Source organism: Salvia miltiorrhiza, chromosome 3, assembly GCF_028751815.1.
Source record: "Salvia miltiorrhiza cultivar Shanhuang (shh) chromosome 3, IMPLAD_Smil_shh, whole genome shotgun sequence".
In the NCBI taxonomy this organism is placed as follows: Eukaryota; Viridiplantae; Streptophyta; class Magnoliopsida; order Lamiales; family Lamiaceae; genus Salvia; species Salvia miltiorrhiza.
The window spans coordinates 57,926,044-57,947,041 of NC_080389.1; the positions used below are offsets into that span (position 1 = coordinate 57,926,044).

At 35.5% G+C, this 20,998-nt stretch overlaps 2 protein-coding genes across 7 annotated transcripts; one reads left to right on the top strand and one right to left on the bottom strand.

The window, feature by feature from the left end:
• Positions 1-1,093: 1,093 nt before the first annotated feature.
• On the top strand, positions 1,094-2,750 carry LOC131014743 (cytochrome b5-like). 4 transcript variants are annotated; one of them, XM_057942826.1, is made up of 4 exons: positions 1,094-1,287; positions 1,434-1,535; positions 2,238-2,304; positions 2,370-2,750. In XM_057942826.1, exons 2-4 carry the CDS (start codon positions 1,449-1,451, stop codon positions 2,624-2,626), a joined length of 411 nt encoding a protein of 136 aa, XP_057798809.1. In that variant the 5' UTR covers positions 1,094-1,287; positions 1,434-1,448; the 3' UTR covers positions 2,627-2,750. The 4 variants fall into 4 exon arrangements, with proteins under 4 accessions (XP_057798809.1, XP_057798806.1, XP_057798808.1 ...); XM_057942823.1 differs by having other exon boundaries at positions 1,098-1,305; XM_057942825.1 differs by having other exon boundaries at positions 1,105-1,292.
• LOC131014742 (rab GTPase-activating protein 22-like) lies at positions 2,025-9,551 on the bottom strand. 3 transcript variants are annotated; one of them, XM_057942821.1, is made up of 6 exons: positions 9,032-9,551; positions 6,717-6,852; positions 6,521-6,570; positions 6,003-6,056; positions 4,446-5,688; positions 2,025-2,602 (listed from the first exon to the last, which is right to left on the bottom strand). In XM_057942821.1, exons 1-5 carry the CDS (start codon positions 9,289-9,291, stop codon positions 4,446-4,448), a joined length of 1,743 nt encoding a protein of 580 aa, XP_057798804.1. In that variant the 5' UTR covers positions 9,292-9,551; the 3' UTR covers positions 2,025-2,602. The 3 variants fall into 3 exon arrangements, with proteins under 3 accessions (XP_057798804.1, XP_057798805.1, XP_057798803.1); XM_057942822.1 differs by having other exon boundaries at positions 8,722-9,537; XM_057942820.1 differs by lacking the exon at positions 2,025-2,602 and having other exon boundaries at positions 4,188-5,688.
• Positions 9,552-20,998: the final 11,447 nt, after the last annotated feature.

The following is a 20,998-nucleotide window of genomic DNA, read 5'->3' on the forward strand; positions in this document are numbered from 1 at the left end:
GCACCTTTAAATTTCAAACTCTGAAGTCTGAACCAAGAATTTATTCATGTGATAAATCAGATATTCATAATATAAAAACTACGAGTAAAAATTATTCCCATCTTATACGCATACACCTAAAATCGTTTGAACCATATCTATATATAAAAAATATTGGTTTAGGATTGATTATTAATTTCATATTAATATTGGTTTTTATTTATGCCAAACTCTATATGCATATGTATATTGTTAAGTAAATGACAATAGTAATTCCTAACTTTGACCATTCAATTCAATTAGTCAAACTAATCAAACGAGGACCGGCATTAGTTTGGTCCATTAATAGTAATATAACTTCCTTAGTCAAAATAATAATAATAATAATAATATAACTTCCCTGCTTTCACCATAAAAAACGCACGCTCACAAGTCACACTCACACCCACACAATTTTGACTATATATGAAGAGCCCAAAATTATTATATTAAATAATTGTTATTAATTTTTTTATTGATAATTTACTATTATTTGCTTAAAAAGAAATTTACTTAAATTATTTACTTTATAATCTATAAGTTTAATTATTCATTAAATTTAGTATTATACTCATTAAGTTAATAATATTCTTTATCAAAAAAAGTTAATAATATTCTATTGTTATTATACAACTATCTTAAATCAAATAAAAATATTTAAATTAACACAATTTTATTATACCAATTAATTTAATTCATAAATAATGACATTTTGAAACTTTTTACATAATTTAAAATTTTAAAAATATATCGTAATTTATGTATAGCACGGGAGAACATACTAATTTCATTAAAAATAGTGAAATTGAAGAAATCATAATCTTGAAGATAAAAAATACTCAACCATGTAAAATAAATAAACGTTCTTAACAAGTATATCATCCGAATTTCAAATAAAATGAATCAATCCGATAGAACTGGCACATGATTGATTTTTGACCAAAATTATGGGATAATAAATTATTGATTTTCGACCAATATTAATACAATAATTTTAAAATCATATTTAATAACTAATTAAATTAAAAAAAATATTTATTCTTATATTTAAACTACCACGCAGAAAGCCAATTTGGAAGTTGAAATAAATATAGAACTGTCTACAGTCCAGCCTCTGGGGAGGGGTGGGCCCAACGCCGGCAAATGTGAATTTTGAACAAGTTTTAGGACCAATTGTCTGCACAACAACTATATAACCATCGATGATTTCAATACTCCATATTCGCTTCAACTAAAGAGAGAGAGAGAGAGTCAACTGTTCTCTCTCTAGTATAGTAAACTCTTCTCGTTCGATTTCTTTCTGAGATTCCACTCTTTCTCTGCATAATTGCTTTGGATCGTTGGTTTTCCTTCTCTGCTGTGTGTTGATCGTGGAGAATTTTGATTTTGATTTTGATTGTGAGAATTTTGTGCAGTTGTGTGACGGAATAATGGCGTCAGATCCGAAAGTTTACTTGTTTGAGGAAGTTGAGAAGCATAATAAGGCAAAGGATTGTTGGATCGTTATCAGTGGAAAGGTTCGATATCTTTGTTTTTTCAGAAAGATAAAATAAAGTATTTGATTCCTTTTTTCTGTTGCAAAGGAATTAGAATTGATGTTACTCCGTGCTGCAGTTCCTTCTTGCTATGAATTTCATTTTAATAATTTTATGATAATCTGTTTCCTGAATATTTTGAGTTTTGACTTATACGGTTAACATGCTATTGAGTTTAACTACGTATCCCAGTGGAAAAATTGATCAACCTCATTTTACTTTACTCGAGCTGATATGCGAAGTTTTTAAGCTCTGTATTTCTGTTGTTTTGGTGATTTTTTATAATCAGTGCAAGTCATGTTGGTAAAGGAGTGAAAAATTTATCGCTTGTACGATACAGATGCTCAATTTTCTTATGGATGATTTGGAAATATGTGCTGTTGCTACTATGAAGCTTTCATCATAAAAACGTCAAACTCGTGTGTGTGTGTGTGTGTGAGAGAGAGAGATTGGGGAGTTAGCATATGCAAATAAAGTAAATGAGGCTTCTTTGCCAGACTGCCATTGTATACAAGAATTCCAATTTTACAATCTTAAGTTGGTGCAACTATGTTACAGTCTCCTGAAATCTGATCAAACGTTTAGTGTTTGGTTGCATGTACATTTTAAGATTCTTGTAAATTTGCAAAAGATAGCATATACTTCCATAAACACAGGATTAGGCAATGCTGATCTGACTCGCAGGTTTATGATGTGACTCCATTCATGGACGATCATCCTGGAGGTGATGATGTTTTACTAGCAACAACAGGTAATATGTCCAGTCGTCATCATCAAAGACAAATATAGGTTTTTGAAATTGTTGGCACATCACAGGAAAGGATGCAACCGGTGACTTCGAGGATACCGGGCACAGCGACTCTGCTCGCGAAATGAGGGACAAGTATTACATCGGGGAGATAGATCCGGCAACAGTTCCCTTGAAGCGCATCTACAACCCTCCGCCACGTGATGGTTCCACTTCCAACGCCACGAAGGCCTCGGATTTTATGATGAAGAACTTGCAGGTCCTGGTGCCTCTCTTCATTTTGGGGTCGGCCTTTGCTGTCCTGCAGTACACCAAAGTCATATAGGCTCCTTAGTTTGCAACTTCTCTGTCAGTTGAATATTTTTGAGCTATGTTGAATCGGATGTGTTGATTTATAAGTAATAAGTTTCCCCCTCTCAAAAACATAAATAAATAAGTAATAAGTTTCTGTACCACTTTAATCCTTTTGGGAAGTTCCTATCCTTTGCTGTCCTAAACGTTTATTCACTTCAAGATCATTACACTCCATTGCCAAATTAGCTAGAGCTTCGGATCAACTTTTGTATTCTAAACATCCTGTAAGTCCAAATATTTTGTAAGATATTTCGGGAGCTTAGATTATGTAACCTCTTAAGAACTTATAAATTGTTAAAATAATTAGATGATTGATTTTAAAAGTTAAAAAGAGAATTGCGAGTTAAGAGAGGAAAAAGAATCATAATCATAAAGATACAGAAAGAATTGATAGAGAAAGATATAGTAGTGAAATTATTTTATAATTATTCTTTGTTTATAAGATCATAAAACAATAAATAGTGTTGGTAGACTTTTATAATTTTTTAGCTTATAAATTGTTTTAACTTATTATAGATCTTATTAAGTTATTTGGCGAACATTTTTGTAGAGCTTATAGACTCTTATAAGTTATTATTAAGAGCTCTCTTATAAGTTATTATTAAGAGCTTATAAGTATGATTCAAACATAAATCACAATCAAAATCATTCCAACATTAGGTGTGACTCAGAGGATGTTCGGCTAAACTTATTTTAAAGAGCTTATAAGTATTTTTTTTTTTAAAAAAAATTGTTACAACCAAAGAAAGGAAAAAACCCACTCACACTCTAGCTCCCAGGGTGACTCGAACCCCTGACCTATTGGTTAGAGGGGAAGCGTCTTACCAACAGACTGTGCTTCATCGTCAAAGAGCTTATAAGTACGATTTAAACATAAATCACAATCAAAATCATTCCAACATTAGGTGTGACTCAGAGGGTGTTCGGCTAAACTTATTTTAAAGAGCTTATAAGTTATCAAAGCATTTGGATAATTGAGCTTAAAGAGAGAAATTTTAATTAGCGAGAAAAAATCAAAGAAAAATAAAATTAGAATAATATATAATGAAAATACAAAATTATAGTTAAAGTACTTTCGTAAAATAAGAATTGCTTATAAGATACTCCATGAGAAAATAAATTGGGATAGAAGAACTTATTTTTGGAGAACTTATAAGTTTTTAGAGCTTATTTTTACATCTTATAAGGCTCTTTAGGAGTTTATTTTGTCAAACACTTTAAAGGAACTTATAAGTTATACTCCCTCCGTCCTACCTTTTAGTATCCAACTTTCCTTTTTTGGCCGTCCCACATTTTAGTATCCATTTCTATTTTTAATAAAAGTAGGTGGGGCCCTTACTCCACTTTAATTATTTTAACTCTCACATAAAATGTGGGACCCTTATTCCACTCACAACACACCAATCACTTTATTAAAACCCGTGCCGTTCTCAACTGGATACCAAAAGCCGGGACGGAGGGAGTACTAAACATCCTCTTATTATTGAATTAGAGGTGGAAAGTAGTAGGAGAGGCCAAACAAGCAAGCAGAGTTAAGTTCACAATGTTAGAAATTTAATACTTGAAATAGGCAGCATGGAGTCCCCAGCAGAAAATTTTCAAGTGTAGAGATACAGATGTGATGTAACCAAAGACCTCTACAAGGAAAATTTGTAGCAGCCCCGTTGCATCGGAGCTTCTGCTACTTCCCCAAAACTCAAGCCCCAATTTTGCTGCCTCCCAATAAACGACTAACGGAGAAATTCTTCCACGATAGACTTAACAATGATTAGAGGGAATAAATGACATACTCAAGAAGTCTCGATCTTGTCATGGAGGTTGACAACCAAGTGGTGCGCATCATCCAGAAGCTTCCACACGTCGAGATGCCCGGCCATCGAGTTGCACTCCCTTAGAATCTCGTCCATGCTGTTGTACTTTTCTACGATTTGTTTCCTCCTTTGCAGGACAGAAGCTGCAATAGCATAAAGCAAAAGATCGTCGGTTGGAGGGGCCCGCTGCCTAATCCTGCTCCAAGCAGACTTCCCTATACCAGCCCTAATTGCAGCCTGATCGGCCCACACGACTTCCCAGAGGCATAGAGTTTGCTCGAAAGTTAGTTCCCTTCTAAAGAGTACGACCACCATCCTGTATACAAAGAAGCAATCCTCCGCCTGGAGTTCCTCTAGATGCCTGTAGAGGTGTGAGTCCTTGTACTTGATGATTTTTGAGACGATGTTCAGCTGCCTTCTGATTCCCACTTCATCAAGCCGGAAATTGTGACGAGCCTTCTTCATGAAACCCACGAAGCACCAGAAAGCTTCGTGGTCCTCTGTCATCACAGCTATTATGGGAGAAAGTAGATCACTCATCCCCTGGCAATACCCAATTTCAGGGTCGTAAAGTGCATAGGCTTCAAGAATGGCTACCAAACGAGCAGCGTGGTAGATCCTGCTAGGAATTAGGTGTTCATAATCCTTCAGCCTCACTGCCTCAGCAGCACGTTGGGCTTTTGCATCTGTCACCGTAGCCTGCGTTGGGGAGTATGAGATCCAATCCTCATTGGCCCGAATAGCATCTAGACGGATAATTCGCTGCCAGGTGGCAAAATCCTCCCTACTGAAGGGTTGAGACTGAACATCCGTGCTTGAAGGAGACGAATCCTCCTTTGAGGACAGGTCATTTTCAGGGTCCTGGTCCTGTGTGCTTTCTGTAAAGTCGAAAGTTTGACTCAGTTCAGGATCATCTGAGGATTCAGAGTCTGAGGATTCTGAGTCAAAGGCGACGTTGGAATCTGTAATTCTCTTTGAACCCTCATATTCATCCATAATGGAGCTGGTGGTACGGCAATCATCGAAATTATTATCGAATGTTTCCTCACTCGAAAGGGATTCTCTGGCACTCACCACCTCTTCAGAGCCAGGAGAATCCATGCCTTCAGTGATACTTCCGCTACCTGCATTACTTGTTTCACCATTTTCACTTAACTTACAAGGTTCACTGATATGTTTAAGGAGTCGGCGACATTGCCTCCGCAGTTTCTCATATTCCTTTCTGCATATATTAACACATACGGTTATGTTATTTCGAAATAAATGTGAAGCCAAACTTAAGTAAATTAATATTCAATCAAACAAATAAATGCAGGGGAGGAGATTTAAAGAAGAAGAGAGAAAATAGTCCACTACATTAATACAAAATGAGATTTGAGACATAAGAAAAATAAAATAAAATAAAAAGAGCATGCTAAGTTAACAAGGCACTTCTTATCGTTCTTGTCTGATTTCACTAGCATGTGCGAGTTTATGCCAAGGTAATAGTGATGATTTTAAGGGTTAAGAAATGTGAACTCATGTTTGTGACTGTACCTGTTCTGGGCTTTAGTAGTATCTCTTTCTTCTTTGGTACTTCTCAGGTCATAGCTGCAAAAAGAATTCAAGATCATTATACGACTAAGCGATATGCATATTCTTGAAGTACAGAAATAAGCTTGAAAGCGAAAACAATGGCAGGTTGATGACAGAGACAGCACCAACCCTCAACAAAAGGAAGTGAGGTCAGGACATCTTTAAATATTAAAGTTAAGGACTGGATGAGGGAAACTTTTGTTGGCAAAGGAGGATGATGAAAACTATATTCAGAGACGTGAATAATCAACATTGGGTTTATTACAAGCAAACACAAACATCAAGAAGCAAATGGGTTTCGTGAAACACTGGCTGTAACCTGACCTATCCTTAATCTTCATTTATTTACATCATAAGAATTTCCTAGCAATGTCTCAGAAAAAGAAGAAATTTAACCATTGATGGGATACTCATACACAAGTCAGAAAACGAGAAAACTTGAAATTCGGATATCATATTCCAGAGGTGAGTCAACTTACACTCCAAGAAGAAATGGCCAAACCTCTCCCCTAATACTAGGATCAACACCCTGCATAAAGCAAGGTATCAAAACAAATTCAAGCAGTTCCCAAGTACAACAATTAATTTATAAAAGGCGAGCAACAACTGAAAAAGGAGTCTTCTGAGTAAAAGAAGAAAAATGGGAACTTGAAGCTATATGAAAGCACAACTCACTCCACTTCGAACTTTCTTCAGGAATTTAACTCCATTGTCACGGAGCTTTCCATCTGGAGTGAACAAACTTCTCCACTGCTGAGGTGAGAGTATATGTTTCCTTTTTCTCCGGGACCATGGGGATTTTAGGCGACCACTGAAAATGAGCAATAGCGCTAATTATTCATTTGATAAACGGGAGGCTATGTTAACAAAATCGAAAGAGTACCACATTCTCATGTCACAAGATTATTAGGCACAATCATGTTTGGTAGCATAAGTTCAAAACTTACTAATTATCACTGATTGCATATTACAATGGAGAAAGTTTTTGAGATGAAAAGCAAAACGGGAACATGCATCAATATCAAGTTCCTTAACTTAATAGTTTCAATGACAACCAGCTGATATTTGAACAAACATGATAACTCAAGGAACCAAAACAAAAAACTCATTCAAATTCCACAAGACTGTTTAGAGGTTTATATTCAAAGCAGATCCTAGTTGTGCAGTAATACAAGTAACTGCAGAGTAGAGAGCGGTTTTTTTTCAAGTAGCAACTTGAAAGTATATAAGAGGCTATTGCTAGGTTCTGAATAGCTGGTAAAGTCACGAGAAAGCTTCATTCATCTTGCATCCTAGATTTATAAACTGAAATACTTCTAACACAACTAATACAATGGTCAATAAGTTCACATTAAGGCATGGAAGAGTCTAATTAAATATCAATAAGTTCTTATATTTGCATAGTTATACTATTTTGAAGTGTGCGTGTCCTAATTCTGTGGAATATCCAAAAGAAGATGTATTATGTTGTCATCAAAGAAAGGAATTTATAGAAAATATAGCTACTGAACGAGATCAGCAGTGTCGAACTAAAAGTTGAGGTAGCAGAATATTCACTGCTGCTAAGGTCATAACACAAATGAACAAGACAGCAAGTGTTAGGTATCAGGAAGTTTGACTCGCCAACTTATTGATTGAGATTGTATAACTTGTCACTGACTGCTAATGCAAAAGTTCAAAAAACTATAAATCAATAAACAGATTAACATAACTACATAAGTAAAACGGAGTTCTCTGCAGGAAACAAAATTTCATCTAAAATGCATAATGTTAAACAACTCTATAGTCTATAGCCACAATGAGAGCACATACGCTCCCATTGAAGATCCTATCATGTTAACTGTGATGTCGGACAATCTATGAATATGTTAGGGCAGCTACTGGACGTTTAAATCTTGAAACATAAACAGGATTCAACTTCTGACCTAAAGCATGAGGTTGAGGTAGGGTATCGCACAATGATTTGGCTGCATACTAAATCTCCCACCAAACTTTCCAGGTCTATAAAGCATGACTTGACAGAAAACATATATATGATTATCCGTCTTGTTCAAGGAAGGTTCAGAGAAAATTGATTAGTCTCAGCAAAAGCAGGTCAATCAACAATTTCCACTTCGAGCGAGATTGTATTTCTTATCCCATCTATATCCTTTCCCTAGCTGGACTAGACTACAAATGTAAACATAGTTACTCATTCTTAAAGGATCTCAAATTTGCTGATTCCAGAAGTCCACAGCGTTGGTAACCTTGAATAGATTACACTTTAATACACAAAATCCAATATAAGGGCAAGAATGAGTCTTTTCATTAATCGGGTACTAAATATTCAACACCAGGCGATCTTTCAAAATATAAAGCCTATTTTGACTGAAAAATAAAAGATATTATTTCATATTACTAAGTCAAATCAATATTACTCTGTAGACATCGATCCCTAACTAAACTAACTGAAGCGTACACCTAGGGCAGCTACAAGCAACACGACGAAATGGACAGTTATGCGCCGAGCTGCAAAGAAGCGGCAGATTGGACTCAAATGGTAGGGGAAGTCATATGAGATTGAAGAAAGCTCATTTTTGGGAACTATAAAATCAAGATCTGAAGTTAAAGATTAGAAAAAACAACTAAGTAGGAAACAATTTCAGAGAGATTAACTTATAGAGAGAAAGAAGAGACTCACCGATCAGATGAGGAAGAAGAACAAGAGGCTGGTGAGGAGTTGGAGGAAGCTACTATGTACAGAACCGATCTCAAATGAATCCACGACGAAGACGGTGGAGACGACGACGTATTTGAAGACGATGACGGTGGCGAAGATTTTGACGAAGTCTGACTTCGTCTTAGAGCTCTCATCTATGAACACTTTATCAGTTATCACTCCTAAATTCTCCCCAAATTTTTTTTCCCTAACTAATTAAATTAACTCTCCCTAGGGTTACAACACCGGATTCAGAAAATTTCCGTCACAGATTTCTTTGCTAGCTCTTTACCTAGTAGTGTAGAACACTGCGGCGGCTAACGCGAGGCCAGCAAACGCCGTGAAGGCGAGGGTCACGCCGCCGTTCGCCGCCGCATCCCTCCAGAATCCTCCACCGCTGCCACCTCCAACAAACACGACCCTGCTCAGCTCGCCGATTCTGCTCCCGATGGCTTCGACCGCCGCGGCGCCGCCGGCAAGCATGGGGTGGATGCCCGGAATGACGAATCTGCCCTTGGGAAGAAGCAACACGCCTCGTTGATTTTCCACCATCAACCAACTGAATACACAGCAACTGCTTTAATGCTTCCCCTCTCCTCTCTCCCCTTCTTTCACTTTGCTTTCCTTTTTCCACTTTTTTGTTTGGCCTATTTATTGTTTTTCTCCTCTCTTTTTCTTTAATTTTTCTTTTTTTTCTTCCTCTCGTCTTTTCTCTCTCTATCTCTGCGATCTATGTATTATTTTCTCTCTCTAGAGTTTTGGAGTAAACTGAATCTCTCCTCTATAAACAATGCTTTTCTCCCTTATCAGTTGCGACGAAAGTAATATAGGGTTTTGGATATTATTAAGCTTGGTTTTCGAAGCATGAAACGACGCCGTCGCGCTGTGACGAACTTTGTGTGACTGTGACTGTCATTTTATTTAACTTGATTTTTGACCAATAATATTCACTTTTTTAACCATTCAGTTAAACAACTTTTCGAATTTGATTTTATTTCGTTTCTTAATTAATTAAAAGATTTAACGTGAAAATAAGGAAAAAGCATAGATTATTGTTGTGTTGAGTTTTATAAATAAGGAAATATCAAAATTATTTAATTACAGATAAATTATTTTCCTTAGGTGACTATCTTTTTATTCTATTTATAAATATAAGAAAGACACTCTCGTACACACCCGCACCATGCGCCACAAAAACTATCATCAAACCGAAGCGTTGATTAATATATTTCCAAATAAGATTGTTAAATCGTAATTATGAATTACTATTAAACTTTACTTAATAAATAATTAGTGAATAAAACATGCTTTGCAGAAGCCTGCACGCAAGTTTTAGTCAAAGTATGATTAAATATTTACAAACATTCACACTTTTAAAAAATGTAATGATATGTGTAGTTTAATTTTCAAATATTCGGGTAAATTATTAGGGCGCGTCTACTTTGGTTGTATATTTTTTATTAAAAAATGATGAATAAGAAAAGATGAAAAAATCTTATCTTTTAATAGAGATAAAAAGATAAAAAAAAATATTAGAAAATATTCTCACACTCTTATCATATGATAACATTATCCAACATTGAAAGACAAAATGAGTTGTCCGATAATATATTTCACCTTATCTGAGGAAAATTTTTCATTATAGCAAACAAGTAAAAATGGTGAAAAATGAGTGAAAATATATTTTTTCTCTCATTTTTCATCAAAAGTAAACACACTTTTAGTATTAATAGGTGTATCGAAAATGTGAGATTGAGAAAATTAAATGGTAAAGTAGGTTATTGATACATTCAAAATAGTTGAATAAAAATCCATAAATACCGTGAAGGACATTTCTCATTCTTTTGTAATTCAAAATAAAAATAATATTTTTTGTTTAAAAAATACGGCAAGATTGGCATGGTCCACAAGTTATTCCTTATTCGCACCACAAGTCAGCATGCACAAGTTTCACGAGTTTGGATATTCAAACTATTATCATTATATTATATTAATATTTTATCTTTTATATTTCATTTCGTTATTGCATGCCGCATAACCAAGTTAGTTTAGATAGCTTCAAGAACGCAATTCCCATTTTCCCATCAAATTCATCTAGCATTAAAAACAATATGCTTAAATTAAAAGAATTGCCAATTTATGGGAGTTATTGAAATATGAAAACATTAAGTTAGTGTTGACTAATTTGTATATTACTTTATGAGACAAAATCATTTGGATAAATTTGCAAATGTTCTACCACACTCATTTAATGACTTGGTATTGACGCAAGTGCTAAATAATTAGAGGATGTATTGATGATGATTTTTAGGAGAGCACTCCTAATCCTTTTTAAAAGCTTTCAAGTTATTGAGATTTGAAACGCTTTTTACAATATCTACTTAAAATTTTGAGAAAAATAATATTTTGTATAATGCTCCTATTTGCAACTTATACTAAATGATATCTTTATTTTTATTTCTCTTGTTCACAAGAGTCAGAAATATACTTGCACTCTTTTTTAATTACGGATGTAGTGGATGTTTGTGGCTTCAAGGTTCATAACTAGCTACTAGTACTTTAATTATATTGGTGGTTCCATTTTTAATAAAGTCGTTACATATATTGTGTTAAGTTTACCAACAATAATTTTTTATTGAATTTGGCTATTTTCACAAATCTTATTTGGTCATTGATTTATCTATCGAATTTACATCAAAACAGCCTATCCAAATAGAATTATATATTTGTCGTCCCACTAAACATGACCACTTATTTTTGGGTACATTTATTAAAAAAAAGTGATTAAAATATAAATTAAAATGATAAAAGTGATGAAATCCATAATTTTTGTGAGATAGAGACTTTTCTTTTTTGAAATTGATCATTTGTAATAGAACAATTCAAAATAACTAAATAACCCTACTAAATTTAACAGAGGGAGTAATAGTTTGGCTTGGATACAATGTACAATTTTTTATTTGGTCGTATGTTGAAAAATTTAAAAACAATTTAACATCATAGAATAAATTAATGGTAATTTATCAAGACCAACCAAATTGAACAATGAACATTCCCCTTTACTACCTATCAGAGAGAGAGAGAAAAAAAAGCATTCCTCTTTTACTAATAAATCGACATTTTTGAAGATATAAACTGGAGTAAGAATTGTTAGAACCGGGTACACGATCGAGATATTACAAAATGAATATTTTGAGATAATACAACTCAAAATAATTGAAAATATTACAAAGAAAATAATTTGAGAAATTACAACTCAAATAAATGTATACAACAGAAATATACTGTATAAATAAATTATACGTATAAACTAAGTCGAGTCGAGATGAATCTCTTCCCGCAAGAAGATTATCGCCCCGGTAGTGCTCTTCGGTTTAGGCGTATCTTCCCCAAAGGTAAAACGACTTCGTCTCGTCGGATGTAGCACCACAATCCGGCGAGCTCCGGCGAACTGAATAAGGATCGAAAACTGAGCTAGAGGTGGAATGCAGAATGCAGACTATTTTGTGAGTTGTGAGTTGTGAGTTTTCAGAGTGAATTCTAAAGCTCACCACACACCCATATTTATAGGTGTTAAACCGAGTGTGAACGGATCGGCAGTCAACTCCGGCGGCTGCGGTAGGTGGCCGCAATCGTTGAACGCAGAAGTTGAAACAGTCAATTCCGGCGGCTGCGGTAGGTGGCCGCAATCGTTGAACGCAGAAGTTGAAACTGATTTTCCCTCTTCAACATCCAAACTTTGACATACAATATCTCACTCACCGGAAATCGGTTTTGAGACTTCAAGTATATCACGTTGATCTACTCGAGATGTAGATTAACATCCAATTATTATTTTAATTAAATAATAAATATTTAATTAAATAATAATTTTCAGATTTGGCATAAAACCATATTTCCAACAATCCCCCACATGAGTGAGAAATCAGTATGCGTATGTATGCAGACATTTAGCTCAGTCTTCTTAAGAAACAACATTGCTTTTGGAAAGGTAGCTTGTGGCTTTGAACCTGCCATAGTCAATATTATCGAGTATACCGGCGGCCTAGTGGATTGTGTTCCTTGAACTAGTCCTCCTTGGTGTATACTTAGTCAACAATATTGACACAATATTGCTTCAATCCTTATTCGTTCTCACGTTTGTGTCCATTACAGGCCTTGGAACACCTCTTTGGATTCATAAGTGTTTCAATCGAAGCGGCCCCACTTCACACTTACATAGGTGACTCTTAACTCAAGTATCCTGCTATACTTGTCCTCTTCGAGGAGTTCTAGAGTCATTAAAAGTCAAAGACTTAACCTCACCACGTGCAGGTTTCCGAACACTCACTGTTCTACAAGGAATAGGCAATTCGAGTGTTCAACACACGGATTTTCATAACTTAGTTGTCCCATTGAACCAAGTTCTTGGGATCCTCCAGTCATCATGGTTGGGTTGCCACTATGATTATCCTTAATTTGTGGACTTCAAACCCATTCCCCCTAACAGTTTATACATTTGATCTCGATGGATACTTTTTGTCAAAGGATCCGCTATGTTATCAATTGATCTTATATAATCAATTGAGATAACTCCACTAGTGATCAAATGTCTCACGGTATTATGACGTCGACGAATATGTCTCGACTTACCGTTATACAAATGGTTTTGTGCTCGTCCGATAGCAGCTTGACTATCACAATGAATTATCACGGACGACACAGGTTTTGACCAACATGGAATATCCTCGAGGAAATTTTTAAGCCACTCGGCTTCTTCACCAGCTTTATCCAAAGCTATGAATTCTGATTCCATGGTCGATCTAGCAATACATGTTTGCTTCTTGGATTTCCAAGACACAGCACCACCCCCCACAGTGAATACATAACCGCTCGTTGAAAACGAGTCTTTGGCATCAGATATCCAATTTGCATCACAGTACCCTTCAAGTACAGAGGGTTCCCTAGTATAATGAATCGCATAGTTTTGAGTATATTTCAAATATCTCAAAACCCTTTCAAGAGCTTTCCAATGTTCATTACTAGGGTTAGCTGTAAAGCTGCCCAACTTGTTGACCGAGCATGCTATATCGGGACGAGTGCAATTTGTTAGATACAACAAGCTCCCAATAATCTTCGCATATTCTATCGCGTCAACAGGTTCTCCCTTGTGTACACTCAAATGCACATTAGGTTCCCATGGTGTCTTAGCTATTGGCTTGTCAAAAGCGTTGAATTTCTTTAACACTTTCTCAACGTAGTGAGATTGTGTTATAGTAATACCATCAGGTCTTCTTAGAATTTTAATTCCAAGGATAACATCAGCTAAGCCCATATCTTTCATGCTAAAATTTTTACTTAGCATGCCTTTGGTTTCTTGAATCACTCGGGAATTATTTCCCATGATGAGCATGTCATCTACATAAAGACAAACAATAACATATCCGTTATTAGAATTCTTAATGTAGACACATTTATCGCACTCATTGATTCTGAATCCATTTGACAACATTACACTGTCAAATTTTAAATGCCATTGAAGCGGTGCTTGCTTCAACCCATATAAAGACCTTTGAAGTTTGCATACTTTGTGCTCTTGCCCAGGTACTACAAACCCTACAGGTTGCTTCATATATATTTCATCTTCCAACTCGCCATACAAGAACGCAGTTTTCACATCCATTTGGTGAATCTCAAGATTGTGCAAGGCAGCAATAGCGAGAAGCATCCGAATAGATGTTAGTCTGGTCACAGGTGAATAGGTATCGAAGAAATCGTATCCTTCTTTCTGCCTGAAACCTTGAACGACAAGTCGGGCTTTGTACTTATCTATAGTACCATCAGATTTGTACTTCTTCTTTAGGATCCATTTGCATCCTAAAGCTTTACTTCCAGGTGGTAGATCCACTAACACCCAAGTATGATTCTGCATAATGGAATCAATCTCAATATCGATGGCTTCTTTCCAGAGAGCTGCATCTGAGCCAGACATAGCTTCTTTAATCGTCACCGGTTCGCCATCTAGCATCAAGACAACATAATCCGGTCCATAGACATTAGCTTTTCTAACTCGTTCCCCACGTCTCGGTTCTACATCCATAGGTTTAGACCTTGGTCTTTTCCTATTAGGTGGTACATGATTAGAACCCGTGGCATCATCTACTTGAGTAGAATTACTAGCTACTTCCATAGGTTTAGAACCTGTAGCATCACCATCAACTCCATCATTAGAGTTCGATGTACCTTTATCCTTGTTAGGATAGATATTTTCAAAGAATATAGCATTCCTTGATTCTATCGTTGTCCCAACATGTATATCAGGTATCTCCGATCTGTGCACTATAAAACGATAGGCACTGCTATTAAGTGCATGACCAATGAAGATACAATCCACCGTTTTAGGTCCTATTGTAACTTGCTTTGGTAAAGGCACTTCTACCTTGGCTAAACACCCCCACACTTTGAGGTATTTATACGAAGGTTTCCTTCCTTTCCATAGCTCATAGGGAGTTACTTCTTTCCCTTTGAGTGGAATCTTGTTCAAGATATAGTTGGCCGTTAAGACAGCTTCCCCCCACATGTTCTGGGGTAATCCCGAACTAATCAACAAGGCATTCATCATCTCCTTAAGAGTTCGATTCTTGCGTTCAGCAACGCCGTTAGATTGTGGTGAATAAGGAGCTGTCGTTTGATGTATTATACCACTTTCGTTGCATAATTCAGCAAACGGAGCTACATACTCTCCACCTCTATCACTTCGAACCATCTTAATTCGACATCCAAGTTGATTCTCGGCTTCATTTTTGAAGTTTCTAAAAGCTTCAATAGCCTCATCTTTACTTTTCAATAAGTAAAGGTAACAATACTTTGTGCAATCGTCTATAAAGGTGATAAAGTACTTCTTGCCACCTCTAGTTTGCACGAACTTTAAATCACAAACATCGGTGTGAATAAGTTCCAAAGGTTGAGTGCTCCTTTTTACCGATTTAAACGGTAACTTAGCCATCTTGGCTTCAACACAAACTTCACATTTTTCTTGTGAGTTGTATTCATCAACTTTTAGTAAATTCATTTTTACTAATCTCTTTATAGCATTTAGATTAACATGTCCAAGTCTACAATGCCATAAATCAGAACACTCAATCAAGTAAGCAGAAGAAGTTGATGCATCTTTTTTGATCTTAGCCTTGGCAGGCTTACAAGCTCTTACTCCAAGTTTGAAAAGTCCTTCGGAGGCATAGCCTTTCCCTAGGAACTTTCCCCACTTGCGTATTACAACATAATCAGATTTGAAAAACAATTCAAAATCCTTATTCGTAAGCCTAAAGCCCGAAATTAAATTCTTTCGGACAGTTGGAACGTGTAATACGTCTTTTAATGTGATCTCCACGCCCGACGTGAGTTGAAGAATCACATCTCCCATGCCAAGGACTTGGGATGTCCGCTCGCTAGCCTCCATTATCGTTTTGTTTTCCACTTCCTTGTAGTTGTGGAACAACTCACGATTTATACATATATGGACGGTAGCGCCGGTATCCACGAACCAAGCGTTAGGATTGTCTACATGATTCACCTCGGAGATCATGGCAGCAAAGTCATCGTGGTTCCAATCGTCGAAGTCCTTCTCGACGTTGTTCACGTTGCCATTTGCTTTCTTCCGCTTTGGCTTGCGGCAATCCTTAGCCATGTGACCTTTTTTGTCACAATTATAACATACACCATCAAACTTTGATGGTTGATGTCCGCCTTGCTTCCCTTTACCCTTATTATTAGGGTTAGGGCGACCACGTTTATTGGAGGGACCGCCTTTCTCGGCGAGATTGGCCTTTGCCTCCATCGGAGCTTTTCCCTTTTGATCACGACTTCTCACGTGATCCTCCATTTGAAGCTTGGATAACAATATCGGCACGGACATCTCCGAGCGCTCATGCTTCAAAAGGTTTTGAAATTTCCTCCAACTAGGAGGTAATTTCTCTATGATGATTGCAACGAGCAATGCATCCGCCAAGGGCATCCCTTCGGCTTGAACCTCATGTGAAAGATTTTGGAATTCTTCCACTTGGTCCATCAATGGCCGAGAGTCGACCATTTTGTATTCCAACCATTTGGCGACAATATACTTGGTAGTATTTGCCTTGTCCACTTGATATTTTAAATCAAGGGCCTCCCACAATTGTTTCGCGGTTTCATGAACCTTGAAAACACGGTAGAGCCGTTCATCCAGAGACATGAGAACGGTGTTACGGCACAAGTAGTCGCCGCGGCACCAGTTCAAATATCCGGCACGAATTTCTTGGCTCGTCTCCCCTTCACTCGGGGTTGGAGGTTTATCCTCCATCAAGAATCCGGCAAACCCCACGGTTGTGAGGTAGAATAGCATCTTTTCTTGCCAATATTTAAAATTCTTGCCCGAGAACATTGATGGTTTCTCGGCAAGACCAATATTTCTGGATGTTTGCAATGGGGCCATGGTTGACGTTGAAGCGCCCATTGATGCAAACGAGGAAAACATTGACGACGTGGTTGAACCGATGGTTGCAGAGGTGGTGGCGCCGTCCATATTGACGTCGGTGTGAGCCATTTCTCGAACGTGTATCAACGGCAGAGAAATAATCTTCTTGCGATTGTTAGAACCGGGTACACGATCGAGATATTACAAAATGAATATTTTGAGATAATACAACTCAAAATAATTGAAAATATTACAAAGAAAATAATTTGAGAAATTACAACTCAAATAAATGTATACAACAGAAATATACTGTATAAATAAATTATACGTATAAACTAAGTCGAGTCGAGATGAATCTCTTCCCGCAAGAAGATTATCGCCCCGGTAGTGCTCTTCGGTTTAGGCGTATCTTCCCCAAAGGTAAAACGACTTCGTCTCGTCGGATGTAGCACCACAATCCGGCGAGCTCCGGCGAACTGAATAAGGATCGAAAACTGAGCTAGAGGTGGAATGCAGAATGCAGACTATTTTGTGAGTTGTGAGTTGTGAGTTTTCAGAGTGAATTCTAAAGCTCACCACACACCCATATTTATAGGTGTTAAACCGAGTGTGAACGGATCGGCAGTCAACTCCGGCGGCTGCGGTAGGTGGCCGCAATCGTTGAACGCAGAAGTTGAAACAGTCAATTCCGGCGGCTGCGGTAGGTGGCCGCAATCGTTGAACGCAGAAGTTGAAACTGATTTTCCCTCTTCAACATCCAAACTTTGACATACAATATCTCACTCACCGGAAATCGGTTTTGAGACTTCAAGTATATCACGTTGATCTACTCGAGATGTAGATTAACATCCAATTATTATTTTAATTAAATAATAAATATTTAATTAAATAATAATTTTCAGATTTGGCATAAAACCATATTTCCAACAAGAATTGTGAGGGAAAAGATTATTTCATTTCAATATTGAAGCTCTATTTATAGAGCAGTTTACATGAAGATTAAGTTACATAAACCGTCTGTAACTAACCACATCATCAAGACTAACTAATCTAAAACTAACACTTAAGCTAACTATAATCTCAGCTGACTTATAAAAGAATGCAGCTACTATTTCTAATAGACATGTAAGTTAAGTACTGTCTATGTTGATGTATGACAAATACATTTAGAATCGTATATGATAAAACATTGATGCGGTAACCGGTTATAAGTGCATGTTTGGTAGACTTTATAAGTTGCATAGTTAAATAATTTGAGATTATTTATGCGTTTGTATTTCAAATTATATACTATTAATCAAAAAGTGTGAAATTTGTGGATTCAAAGAAATAGGGTGATTTTCAAGAGCTCATCTTGTGGCAACGATGACTTGATCGAGATTATTAATGTTAGATTCTAATTTTGAATTTATAATCTTTCTCCTAGCTAGTATTTTTTGTTATAGTTTAGACGATTGAATTCACAATCTTTCTTTGTGTCCAGGCGTGCTAGGATAGTGCGCCTTTCTGTGTTTATCACTTGCCCTCGTGTATCATTGATGAATTGCACCCATCGTGCGTGATTTATTAAATTTTACATAAAAAATAATCTGAGAGCTCGAGATAAAATTAAGGTCATCTCTTATTTCACTATTTTTCTTTGGAAAACAACCTCGCCTCACCATTAAGCTAACTTTAATTTTAATGGTACAATAATTATTTACTATTCATTTTATATTATTATTTATTTTAGTTTATTAATAAGTCCATTTCTAGATATCGAAGAAATGCTAATAATATTGTTCTTATCTATTTATTCTTTATTTATTTGAAGAAAGGGACCACCGCCTCCAAAATCAAAAGTCTTCTTATCTAAACTCTCTTTATTCGTATTACTACTATTTCTTTTTTGTTTCACCTTTCCTTTTTCGAATGCGCCTAATTTAGTTGACCACTCTCATCAAATTCTGAGATTTGATGATTGTTCTTGGCTTTTCTACTACTCTCCCAACTTTTTTGTGTTTTTTTGCTGATCAGTCCTCCAACTCTCCACGAATTCCAATAAATTGCAAAATGCTGTTGCATGGTAGACTTGTAGAAAATTTCAAGAAACCTCTATAGACTATTAAATTATGATTAGGAGGATTTATATTTATTCAACCTATGTGATAAATTGAAAATTCATTAGCATAATTAGCATCGTAAGAATATATTAATTAAAATACAGGCACGAGAGTTACATTTGGCATATTTTGATAATATCTTAAATTGAATATTTTACTCAGACAAAATTAGCTAGGATTTATATATTGATTTATTTAAAATGTATTGTGAATTACTAATATAAAGTCATTATACAAATTTTTAGTTGGAGATATTTTCCTGATAACAAATTACTGTATATGTGCGAAATTAGATCTAAACAAACTAAGAGGGAAACTGATTAGGTATAACAATTAAACTAGGGGTCGATTTGTAATTAATGAAATGAATGTGAGGTAAATGGTCCACAAATTCATGAGTATTGTGTGAAATTGTTTGACAACTCAAGATTCTTGAATAGTTTTCACCCAAATTTAGATACTGGGAAACTTGAATACATCGCATATGCATTAAGATCTGAATACTAACTTCTCTTATAAATATTGATAAGTGAAACAACCTAATACGACTTTTCATATCCTTTTTAAGACTTGATTAATAACAATATATAACCTGCACGATTGAATGTATATGTAGTACATACATTTATTGCAAATGGTCTCCATTTATTTGAAATGATAGAACGTGGCGTAATTTTTATTTTGAGAGGGGTTTGAGGGGTAACGTGGGGTAAATTTGATTTGACTAAAATAGGACTTCAAATTTTAGACGATAATATAATGGATGGCCTCTAACATACACCAATATGGAATTTACACAAACCAACTTGTATGAGTTATTATTTCACAAATTCTCACGTACATCCCCATATAGGGTGTGGATGATTTGGTTTAGACCGATTCAGTATGGTTCGATTCGTCTGATCTCTTTCTCTTTTTTATGCCTTGATCCTTCTTGACTCGTTCAAAAATATCACTTGTATGCATTAAAGTATAATTTGTAATATACTTATTATTTAATTTTATACAAAATATCATTTGATTTTATAAAAATTATCATTTACAAAGTATTATTTGCATACATTAAAAGTAATATAATTTTTTAATTATTAAAAGCGTCAATGTATCATTTGCTTTAAAAAAAATTCATCTGTAAAGTGTCATTTATTGTTAATAAAAATATCATTTATGTTGGAAAAAAATTGAGCGAAAAAAAAAATCAGGCGAAAAAAATGTGTTGAATCAAGTCAACGGATCTGGGCAATGTTGATCGTTTGCATAGCGCAGATGAATATGAATATATACAGGAGACCACAGTATTATTTTACAAACTCAAACCAACTCGCGGTAGTCAACAAAGCCCTAATTTATCAATCTAATGCAACATTTATTTTGCATGATTGATAAAATATAATTGAGTATTTTTATTTTAAGAGTATTGTTTTTTCAATTCCACATTTTCAGTGGAATATGAATTAAGCGAAACTAACTTAAATGATAGAATAATAAAAAACCTTGGGATATTTCAAAATTTCAATCCATTAAAATAAATAAAAAAATTAATCTTATTATGTTTATCTATCAAAGCTAATTTTTTAAAGTAAACACCCTGAGAAAATATCAAAATTATACTCCTATTGTCCGAGTAATATAATGAAACTTTTAGGGGTCGTTTACTTTGCATGATTGATAAAATGGAGAATTGAGTATTTTTATCCTCAAAAGTAGAACTATTCCAATTCCACCA

Bases quoted from the DNA above. Each gene is read 5' to 3' on its own strand.
- LOC131014743 (XM_057942826.1), top strand. From the start codon at position 1,449: ATGGCGTCAGATCCGAAAGTTTACTTGTTTGAGGAAGTTGAGAAGCAT. The intron at 1,536-2,237 runs GTTCGATATCTT...TCTGACTCGCAG, and splicing joins GGATCGTTATCAGTGGAAAG to GTTTATGATGTGACTCCATT. The intron at 2,305-2,369 runs GTAATATGTCCA...GGCACATCACAG, and splicing joins TGTTTTACTAGCAACAACAG to GAAAGGATGCAACCGGTGAC.
- LOC131014742 (XM_057942821.1), bottom strand. From the start codon at position 9,291: ATGGTGGAAAATCAACGAGGCGTGTTGCTTCTTCCCAAGGGCAGATTC. The intron at 6,571-6,716 runs GTGAGTTGTGCT...TGCTTTATGCAG, and splicing joins TGAAGAAAGTTCGAAGTGGA to GGTGTTGATCCTAGTATTAG. The intron at 6,057-6,520 runs GTAAGTTGACTC...TTCTTTTTGCAG, and splicing joins TGGCCATTTCTTCTTGGAGT to CTATGACCTGAGAAGTACCA.